The sequence below is a fragment of the Callorhinus ursinus genome, unplaced genomic scaffold, assembly GCF_003265705.2.
Source record: "Callorhinus ursinus isolate GAN/ISIS: 27379988/994484 unplaced genomic scaffold, GSC_fseal_2.0 scaffold45, whole genome shotgun sequence".
Taxonomy (NCBI): Eukaryota; Metazoa; Chordata; class Mammalia; order Carnivora; family Otariidae; genus Callorhinus; species Callorhinus ursinus.
Window position 1 is genome coordinate 3103312 of NW_027397107.1, and position 11288 is coordinate 3114599.

General features: G+C 42.0%; 1 protein-coding gene across 5 annotated transcripts in view; it reads right to left on the reverse strand.

Annotated features, from left to right (window-relative positions):
• ADAMTSL3 (ADAMTS like 3) overlaps positions 1–11288 on the reverse strand; it is a 359890-nt gene that overhangs the window by 16860 nt on the left and 331742 nt on the right. For 4 of the 5 annotated variants that reach the window (XM_025893321.2, XM_073882182.1, XM_073882181.1 and 1 more), the window contains exons 24-25: positions 7924–8106; positions 5625–5741 (exon numbers count right to left, since the gene is read on the reverse strand). In XM_025893321.2, coding sequence (XP_025749106.2) covers positions 5625–5741; positions 7924–8106 — 300 coding nt within the window. The remainder of the gene's footprint in view (positions 1–5624; positions 5742–7923; positions 8107–11288) is intronic. The other variant, XM_073882183.1, reaches the window with a different exon arrangement.

The window sequence follows — 11288 nt, forward strand, 5'->3', positions numbered from 1 at the left end:
ACTTGGAGAGTACGCTGTCACCTAGTGGAAGGCCTCCTTTACATTTCACGTTTCCTCCACTGACTTATTGTCCTCACTGGTAGGAATGGTGGCCAGCTTGGGGCCCTTGGACCACAGCCTGGGAGAGGTGCTATTGGAGGCCAGCTGGACTTGCCAGAAAAATCCCAGAAAGAGAGAGGAGGTGCTCCGTGCAGCGGGCTGGCTCCTCGGCATTCTCCAAGCAGAGCCAAGAGGACGAGAGAGGAGGATGTCTCCGGGGGATGCTCTCACCGGTTCTATTTCTCAAATGTGGGCCAGGCGGAGAAATAAAAGACCATTTAGCAGGGACCGGGGATTAAGTAGTCAGGTTAAAAATGAATTTCATTCCATTCTTACTTTTCCATTAATTCTTATCTAAACTTCAGCTTACTCCTGGAACTGCATAAATAATTTGTCACGGAGACATCTGGAAGGGTAAAAATGAGAGTTTCCTTTAGCAAAGTTGAAGCTGACCACCTCCAGTAATTATGGCTTTTTAATTTTAGTCTTCATTCCAAACAGCCCTTCCCTTCCTTTTTGACACTTGGTAAAAAGATGAGGTACAATACAATGATGACAGATTTGTGTGTGACCACAGAAGGTGCCAGATTTTCCCGTCACAATCACAAGTAATTGATAGCTACCAGCTGTGTCCACAGACTCCCTCACAGAGCAGAGCAATGTCTTTAACTTATTGTTTTCCAGATTTTCCTTCTGATTTTTGAATTTTTGTCTTAAGTTGCATATGGCATCCTCTGCAAAGTAGAATTGTACATATTTTTAGTTGGGCCCCCAGGATTACAGTTTGTTTGAAACAATTTTTTAAAATAGCTGGGTTTATGGAGAACTTCCCAGGTGAGGGGTACTGAATTTTAGATACTTGGCCATCAGCTTTTCCCCTAATCCTTATGGCCATCCTGTGAATTAGACCAGTGTTATTTGCAGGAGTGGGAAAAAGCTAAGTGACTTGCTCAAGGTCCTTCATCTAGAACCCAAGACTGTCAAACTCCACATCTAACTCCTTCTACTATGCCATACTTCACAAAGACACCTTGACACTCCAAGGCAGAAAACACATACATTTCTTTAAAAACATGTGTGGTTTTTGTTTTAACTGAGGTGCCATTCACATACAATAAAATGTTCAGAAATCCGGTGTGCAGTTTTATGAGTTTTCACACTTGTATGTACTTTTGTAACCATGATCCACAGCAAGATATAAAACACTTCATCTCCCAAAAAGTTTCCTCCTAATCTAATTAAAGATCAACTTTAATCTTAAATTATTTTAATCAATTATTTTAATCAATTCCCCTCCCCCACCCAGGCAATTCCTTGTTCATTTCCATCAGTACCCATGATTGGTGTCACCTGCTCTTGGCTTTCATTCACGTACTCCTTTGCACTTGCTTCACATAACATTTTTGAGATTCGCCGGTATTGCTGTGCATAGCCCATTCTCTTTTATTGCTGAATAATATTCCATCATGTGAATATACCATAGTTCATCTATTCTCCTTTTGGTGGCCATTAGGAAGTGAAGGCTGCTGTGAACATTCTTGTACAAATATTTTTGTGAACAAGTTTTCACTTTTCTTGGGTAAATACCTGTGAGTGGAATTGCTGGGTCAAAGGTAGGTGCATGCTTAGCCTTCTCAGAAACTACCACACAGTTTTCCAGAGTGGTTGTACCAGATTACACTCTTACCACCAATGCATATGGGTTCCAGTAGCTTCACATCCTTAACCAAATCTGGCGCTGTCAGTCTTAGTTTTCACCATTCCAGTAAGTGTGGAATCATATCTCTTTGTGGGTTTAATTGTCATTTCCCTGATGCCATCTGTATATCTTCTTTTGTGAACCATCTGTGCAAGTGTTTTGCCTGTTTTGTGGGGGCGGGGGAGGGGAGGCTTCGTTGTTGACTTGTAAGAGTTCTTTATATATTCTAGATATAAGTTCCTCAACAGACATACGTTCAGCCAATCTTCTTCCCAGCCTATGGGTAACCATCCATTTGCTCTCTGTATTTAAGAGTATGTTTTCTTTTATCTTTTTTCTTTTTTTGTTAATTTGTTCCTTGAATTACATATGTGTGTGAGATCATATGGTATTTGTCTTTCTCTGTCTGACTTATTTCACTTAGCATTATACCCTCTAGGTCCATCCACGCTGTTGCAAATGGCGAGATTTCATTCTTTTTTATGGCTGAGTAATATTCCATTGTGTGTGTGTGTGTGTGTGTGCGTGTGTGTGTGTGTGTGTGTGTGTGTGTGTATCACATCTTCTTTATCCATTCATCTATTGATGGACACTTGGGTTGCTTCCATATCCTGGCTATTGTAAATAATGCTGGTATAAACATAGAGGTGCATATTTCTTTTCAAACCGTACTTTCATTTTCTTTGGATGAATACCCAATAATGGAATTACTGGACCATACGGTAGTTCTATATTTAAACTTTCTGAGGAAGCTCCATAGTGTTTTCCATGGTGGCTGTACCAATTTACCAATATTCCCACCAATAGTACACAAAAGTTTCTTTTTCTCCACATCCTCGCCAATACTTGCTATTTCTTGTCTTTTTTGAGTCTAGCCATTCTGACAGGTGTGCAGTGATACCTCATTGTGGTTTCCATTTCCCTAATGATGAGTGATGTTGAGAATCTTTTCATGTGTCTGTTGGCCATCTGTATGTCTTCCTTGGAAAAATGTCTGCTCAGGTCCTCTGCCCATTTTAATCAGGTTATTTGTTATTTTGGTGCTGAGTTGTGTAAGTTCTTTATATATTTTGCATATTAACCCTTTATCAGATATGTCATCTGCGAATATCTTCTCCCATTCAGTAGGTTGTCTTTTTGTTTTGTTGATTGTTTCCTTCACTGTGCAGATGCTTTTCATTTTGATGTAGTCCTAATAGTTTATTTTTGCTTTTGTTTCCCTTGCCCGAGGATACATATCTTGAAAAATGTTTCTACAGGCAGTGTCAGAGAGACAACTGCCTGTGCTCTCTTCTAGGATTTTTATGGTTTCAGGTTTCACAATTAGGTCTTTAATACATTTTGAGTTCATTTTTGTGTATAGGATAAGAACGTGGGCGAGTTTCATTCTTTGCATTGTATGATCCTGGCACAAAAACAGACAGCTGGATCAACAGAACGGAACGGAAAACCCAGAAATAAATCCATGCTTCTATGGTCAATTATCTTATGACAAAGGAAACCAGAATATACAATGGGGAAAAGACAGTCTCTTCAACCAATGGTGCTGGGGAAACAGGAATAAACTCTAGTCTTTACCTTGACCTTCAAAGTTCTGAATGATATGGCCCTTAGCCACCTTCCAACTTCATTTCATACCCCCCCATCTCTCCCCCGTGGTGTTCCCATCACATGAATTTTCTTTGTGTTTCTTGACCACATTAGGCTTGTTCCCACTTGATGGTCCTTGCATTCACTATTCCCTCTGCCAGAAATGCTCCTTCCTCATCCTTGTGCATGGATGGCTCTATCTCATTGTTTAGGTCTGGGCTCAACTATCACCTCCTTAGATGGCTTGTCCTGACTTTCTTCTCCAAAGTGGCCGCATGCACTCACTGTGCTATCACCCTATTTCGTTTCCTTCATAGCACTTACCACAGGGAAATATATGTTTGTTTCCTTGTTTATTGTCCATCTCTCCTGCTGGAATGCCAAGTCCATGAGGGTGGGGAGCTCTTCTGTCCTGCCCACTGCTGGGACAGGGCATGTTATAGATTAGGTACTCAAGAAGTATTTGTTCAATTAATAAAGGAGTCTCTTTGAAATGCTAAGGTAGGGATCCACTGAAGGTTTGGCATATTCCCGAATGTGTACACGTGTATGCGCAGGTGTGTGTGTGTGTGTGTGTGTAGGAGGTGGTCAAACAAGAAAGGTAGTGTTGATAAATCAAATGTTTAAATATTCCAAAGGCTTCAACTTTTCCAGCAGTTTCAGCCTCATGAATATCCAATTTTTAAATTAATTGATTTGAGGGAGTTCTTTGATTTCATGTTCCCTTCCACATGGAACTCCTATCTGCCTTTGCACATCCGTTTCTCTGCCTGGAATGTTCTTCTTCCTCTCCCCAGAACACACATCACGGCCCACGTGAAAACGGGGTTGCCTTCTCCAGAGAGAGGTGGGCCCTTTCCTTAGTGCTGCCAGTGGACTTGGTCATCCTTCTATACCAGCACTTGCCATCCGGCTTCAAAATACCTGTTTACATGACTGCCTCTCTGTAGAGACTATGAGCTTCCCAAGGGCTAGCTCACCTCTGTACCCCCAGCCTGGCAAAAGTAAGCACTGGGCAAACACTTGGTGGATGTTGCCATAGACTGAATGTTTGTGTCTCTCCAAAATTCGTATGTCAAATCCTAACATTCAATGAAATGGTCTTAGGAGGCGGGGCCCTCAGGGGGTGAGGAGGTCATGAAGGTGGAGCCCCCATAAATGGGGTTAATGTCCTTACAGAAGAGAACCCAGGGATCTTCTTCGCTCCTTATGCCATGTGAGGACACAGCAAGTGGGCCCTCACCAGACGCCTGATCTGCTGGTGCCCGGATCTTGGGCTTTGCAGCCTCCAGAACTGAGGGCAATAAATGTATGTTGTTGCTAAGCCACCCAGTCTATGCTTTTTGTTATAGTAGCCCAAACAGACTAAGACAAAGGCTGAATGAATGGATAATAGTGCATTTTGTAATGGTAGTATTATGTCTGACAGAGGAGAAGAAATACATAAATACTCCTGGAGAATGAAGTCATAAATAACATGAGCTGGACTGTTTGATTGGTGGCCCAACACTATTTTCCTCTTCTATGCTCTCCCTACATCTGAGAAGGTGGGAGCCTAGGAACTACATTTCTAGAATCCCTACCTGCAGAGTTTTCCTTTGGGATATGTTCTGCAAAGGAGAGGTATTTGCTCAAGACTTAAAAGGTCGAAATGATGTAGCCAGTATTGTTCCTGTATAGGAGGTATAATAAAGCATGAAATCTAATAGGAGCTTCTCTGCATCCTTCTGTGACTTACTCACTTCTGAGCTACAAGAATCTGAGGTCATCAGTACCTTTTCCCTGTGATTCCAGCATTTCTGATTTTCTTAACTCTACCTCTCTCCCTTGGCCTCCTAAAGAGTTTTGGTAGCTTGAAAAACTTAGATTAGGTTCTGTTGACCAAACAGCAATGCATAACAAAGTTAATAAGTATAGGGGAAACAACTTAGGAAAAGAGAAAAATGAAAGAATTGGTTCCAGAACTCAGCAAATCTTCCCTCTGTGAATATTTGCCAAGTTGGCAATAGTTTTAAAACTGGAAAACCAATCCCTGTTTTATCACAAATAATGATGCACATTTGGGATATGGGCTCTGCAGGCTTCCTCGGGAGTGATTTCTTTTTCAAAAATGTTTCAATATGGAAGGAACAAGTTGAACCACAGAAGACCGAGGGCAAGGGAAAAGCTGGCCAAATGCCTAGGAATAATTTTACTTACTGAGAAGTGTAAAACATGGAGTCTTGTAGCTAAATAAATCCTTTTCCCTGCACATGCCTCACAAATGGCAAATCCCTAAAAAGTCAGAATCTCTGACCTGGAGGTCGGGGTTCTCCTGTCGGGTCATTGCTGTTGGTTCCAGCGTTGGATGCCTGGAGCATATGATTTTTATAGTCCTTGGGAAATATGCTTTTACTGTCCAAACGTCTTTGTTCTGAGAAAAAAAAGAAAAAAGAAAAAAGGAGCCCTTGTTTTCCAGTTAAACAATCTCTAATTCTTGTCCCAGCTTGGGTGTTCTTAAAGAAGGCAACTACTAGGAAGTCAGCTCTTTCCAAAGAAATGCTCTGTCCTGGATGCTCAGGCTCACACAGATCTGGGAGTTACATGTGGGTTTGGGTGTGTGGGTGCTATAGGGGTCTAGTTAGAGCAACTCTGCTAACATGTGGTATCTGTGCATGTTTTCAGAGTTTATACCTTAATAAGATGGGAAAAAACAGATTCACCAAAATTCCAGAAGGGATGGAGGAGGCCGCTAAGAACAGTAGAGCTCTTCCACTCAACAGGAGCCTTGGCAGCAGGAGAATGAGTGAGGTTTCACAGAGGACCTCATGTGGTGGGGAGTGTGGGCTTTCAGGAAGACCGTGAAGCTCTAAGAGCAGTGTGGCGGAAGAATGCCGTGCATTGTGTCATGTCAGACATTCTTGATTCCTCAATTTAAGCAAAGTCATGAGCTGCTTAGTGGGAGGTACTCCCGAGAGAAGAGGTGTGTGGGGCGAGGCTGAGATGGTCATGCAGCTTCAGGAGTGGAGACGAGCAGAAGCAAGGAATAAGGCTGGCACTTCTCAGAGCATGGGGAAGGCATTCAAGAATCAGACAGGCTTGGCCAAGCCCGTCAGTTGAAAATCTTCCATTCCAAGATCCTAGAAGACCACGGGGGCTCTTTGGGAAGGGCCACACGGAGGTACGGCAGAGCCTTCCTGATCAGCACTGATGGTCCAGGAGGGGTAGTATGAAGAACGCTCAAAGAGAAGGCTATATACTTGGGCTCCAGGAAAACTTTCTGTGAGTTTTAGGTCTCCTCATTCATGCAGTGGGATTAAAAATGACTGCCCCAACCCTGTGCTCTTGTAAATATCAGAGGAGTTAATGAACACTGAAGTGTTTTGTGCATGACAACTGTTCTAACTCCCCACATTGGCATCTCCCACCTGTGCATGTCCCTGGGCATCTCTAACTGCCAACAAGAAAAGCCATGGAGAAGGCTCTTTTCCATCATCCTCTTGATTCCGCAGTGGATGCTATAATAACCTCATACCAGGTCTGGCAACAACTCAATTTCATTCATTTGTGAAACACTTATTTAACACTGATTACACCTGTGTTAGGTGCCTGAGCTATAAAGAAGAATAACAAATGATCCCTAATGTCCATCTGATTGACTTCTGTCATCAACTCTCAATTGGTTCCAAACCCTGATGGGAAAGAGGAGTATCATTTACTGAGTCCTAAAACCTCAACAATTTAAAGCCCATTTTGATGACAAAAATTTGTTAACTCCAGAAATTGTCCCTACAGATAGCAGAAACAGCAGAAGCAGCTTGTCATCCTGGGCCAAGGGGCACACTGTAATGAGCTTCTCCAAATGACATTACTGACCCAACTCTAAGGTGTCTTAAGACTCAACTGATTAGTATTTATTGAGTACCTACTGTGTGCCTTATACTGTATTATATCTTCAGGACTGCAAAAAAAAAAAAATTCACACAGGGTCTCTATAATTAAAGGACCTGCAATTAAGCTGAGGAAACATAAGTAAAAGAGGAAACAATCGGAGAGCAATGTGTGTTTGGACTTAATCAGACACCAGGTGGTTCGACCAGAGAAAAGAGGTCAAATGAGATCCAGGTGGTTCCCACAGGAGAGAGGAATTCTTCTGTAAGAGACAAAAGTTGGCCCTACATTTCTCTTCTTTGGAGAGCAGTGTGCCTGGAGGTGATACTTCCATGGAAACAGCATGTGGGCGGGGAGTCTGTCGGATCACAGGGCAGGAAACCATGTTCACTAGAACAGAGCTCACTGCTAGCTTGGACTGGGGGTCGGGGTCAGCAGATAAGCAAATACAGAGGCAGAACATGAAGGGTCTTGATTCTGAGCAGAAGACCATATGCCAGTGTAGGTTCTTGGGCAGAGAAGTATTAGCAAGAAAATCACAGCCTTCTCAGAGAAGACCTGGGTAGGACAAAATGCCAGCTTTAGTGCTCGTTTCTATGTGGAAGGCACGGTTAAAACCATCTAATGTCCATCTTGTTTACTCCTCGGCTCCAGGATCGACAAAACGGGGGCCTGCTTTGTGCACATTACAGGAAGCACTTGAACCCGAAGAATTTGACACTTACCCAGCAGGTGCAGCACAGACGTTGCCACTGCCTTTCCAAGAGCATTGGAAGCTGTGCAGACATAGGTTCCTTCATGTTCAAGGGAAACATTCTGCAACAACAGGGATCCATTGAAAAGCAAGGAAACATTGTCACTCAGAGATCCTCCTCTCTTCAACCAAGTTATATTAGGCTGAGGGACACCTTTGGAATAAAAACAAATATGACAAAGGCAAATTCCTTTAAGAATAGGGCCACAGAACCATATGACAAATACCATTTAGCATCCTGACCACAAGTTAGCGAATGGGCTTAATTACATATAATAGGACAGATGGCTACTTCTGTTTCCATAGATCCTCTACGGCAGGTAGGGGATTCCATCAAAGCAAAGGGCTTTGGTCTATGATGCACCTGCCTGGGGTATGTATGTAAGTCAAGAGGAGCCAAAGAGGGTGGGGTAGCTCCATATCAGAAAAAAAGAAGAAACACAAAGCTGAGTGGGGGGAGCAGGGCAGTGGTTGGAAAGGAGGAGCTAGAAGCAGAGACAGAGAGAAATGCCCAGTGCCGAGTTATCACAAAGAAGTCTCCGGAAAGCAGAACTATCTAAGGCAAATCTTTAAGTTACTTGCTGCGCATGGGCAACAAAATGTCCCTCCTTCAGAAAAAGTATTAAATATTTAGGGGAAAAAAATACTTGTTCATTGCTAGTTTAGTAAAAGAAGATAATTCCAGGGAACACGAAATGTTGAGTTTCCAGTCCGGGTTGATGTAGCGAGGTGCAGAGACCACAAGCAACACCTCTGGACACAGGGTGGAGCATGAGAAACAGAAAGAATTTCTCCCCTGCCCCGATCTTGAGAAGTCTTAGCATCTTGCTGGGATATGAAATGCAAAACTCAGAGGAACGTCTCTTGGTTCTGAAGAGCTGGGGCAGCCTCAGATGATCCTGAGATCCAGCTACAGGTAAGTGGTTTTGGCGACGTGCTCTCCCCTCAGTGCTCTGCTTGGAGAGAATGTGCAGGCGTAGTGAGGCTTTCTGCCAAAACCAGGTGTCACCGCTATCAACACAACATTTTCAATGCCCCTTATCGTAGGCAAAACGCCTGCCCCACAAAGGTCTGGTTAGCTCCAGCTTACAGCCGAGGAAGACAGCCAAGTCAACACTAGGCTGGAACCTAAATACCCAGACAAGTGCTAATCACATGTACATATGCCTTTCTAGTCACTTCTACAAACACGTACACACAGAGGGGTCAAACTTTCCTAAGGTTGCCAGCTAGTAAACATCGGAGCCAAGATTCACACCCACACGGTTTATCCCAGAACAGATCTCCTAACCACAATGTAGGTAGGTCTTGCATATTTCTTGATAAACTTATTCCTACATACCTTATAGTGTTTATTGCCAAAGTTAGCAGACTTTTAAAAAAATATTTTATGGTTGTTTATTGCTAACAATAAAACTATTGGGAAGCTATGAATACTTGCACATTTCTCTTGTATTGCCATCTTACTGAACTTCATTACATCTGACCCTTGAACAATGTGGGGGCTAAGCATGCCGACTCCTCTCCCCCACACAGTCAGAATTCCATATGTAAGTTTTGACTCCCCCAAAACTTAACCACTAACAGCCTGCTGTTCAACAGAAGTCTTACCAATAGCATAAACAGTCACCTACACGTATTTTGTGTGTTATATGTATTATACACTGTATTCTTACACTAGAGTCAGCTAGAGAAAAAATGTTATTAAGAAAACCATAAGGAAGAGAAAATGCATTTACAGGACTGTACTTATAAAACAAATCCACTTAAAGGTGGGCCTAGATAGTTCAAGCTTGTGTCATTCAAGGTCAACTGTATTTTGAATAGTTTTCAATTGATTTTTTTTTTCAAAGGTACAAAACCAGATGTGCCTGGATGGCTCAGTCAGTTAAGCATCTAACTCTTCATTTCAGCTCGGCTCATGATCTCAGAGTCGTGAGATCGAGCCCTGTGTTGGGCTCTGCACTGGGCATGGAGCCTGCTTAAGGTTTTCTCTCTCTCCCCCCACCTCTGCACTTTCCCTGATGCTCATGCTCCCTTAAAAAAAAAAAAAGAATACATACATACATAAAAATTTAAAAAATCAAAGGCAAACAATCATATCTACACATAGTGATAATTTTATCTCTTCTTTTCAAATATTTATACCTATTATTTCTAATTATGGCATAGCATTGACTAATGTCTTTAAAACAGTGCTGAATAAGGACAGTTACAACAAACTTATCTGTCTTATTTCCAGCTTTAAAGGGAATATTACTAAAGCTCCCTCCCTGAAGCATGATATTTGCTTTTGGTTTCTGACAGTTGTTGTCAAATCAAAGAAATTTCCTTTTATTTCTAGCTTACATGGAAATTTCTAAGTCCCTGAGTTGATACTGAGTGTATTTTAATTTTCTTATTTTAAAATTAAAATATTTAAAGCTATTAATTTTCTTTTGAATACAGCTTTGGCTATATATCTTGTACTTTGACATGCAATCCAATTATCACCATTAGTTAGTTCATTCAAAAAATGTTTCTGAAGTGCCTACTCTATGTGATGCTCAATGCTGGGGCTAAGGATCTGATGGTGAACTAAGTTCCTCAAGAAATTTAATTAAAAAAAAAAAAGAAAAAGAAACTTAATTTTAAGGTAGGGCTTTGAGGGAAATAGGTGATTGCAATAAAAGGAGATAAGGGCTTATGATAAAGGTGAACACTGGATGCCATCACATAGAAGCTGCATTTAACACAGACTGAAGAGATGGAGAGCCCCACATGAAGGAACACCTCAGCTTATACCTTAGGACAAGGAGGAACATGTCAAGGGAAGCGGATAGCAGTGGTGGGGAGACTGTTTTAGGCCCAAGGAAGAGTGGGCATTAAGTCTTAGACACAAAGTAAAACAGAGTGCCTTTGGGGAACCATGGAAGTTTATTATGACGAGCTTAAAGTACATGGAGGAGAAGTGAGGAAAGATGTGATGAGAGGCGAGAAGATGTCCATCAAATGCAAATTTATTATCCATAGTAAGGAATTTGGTTGAATTTATTTTAAGGAAAATGGGAAACAATGTAATTATTTTAAATGATCTGAAAATATCAGATTGGTGCTTTAGAAGTATCAGCCTGAGTGACTCAGTCAGTTAAGCATCCAACTCTTGATTTTGGCTCAGGTCATGATCTCAGCGTTGTGAGATCAAGCCCTGCATTGGGCTCCATGCTGGGTGTGGAGCCTGCTTAAGATTCTCTCTCTCTCTCTTCTCCTGCCCCTCCTCCCTGCTTGCACTCTAACTTCCTCTCTTGAAAGAAAGAAAGAAAGAAAGAAAGAAAGAAAGAAAGAAAGAAAGAAAGA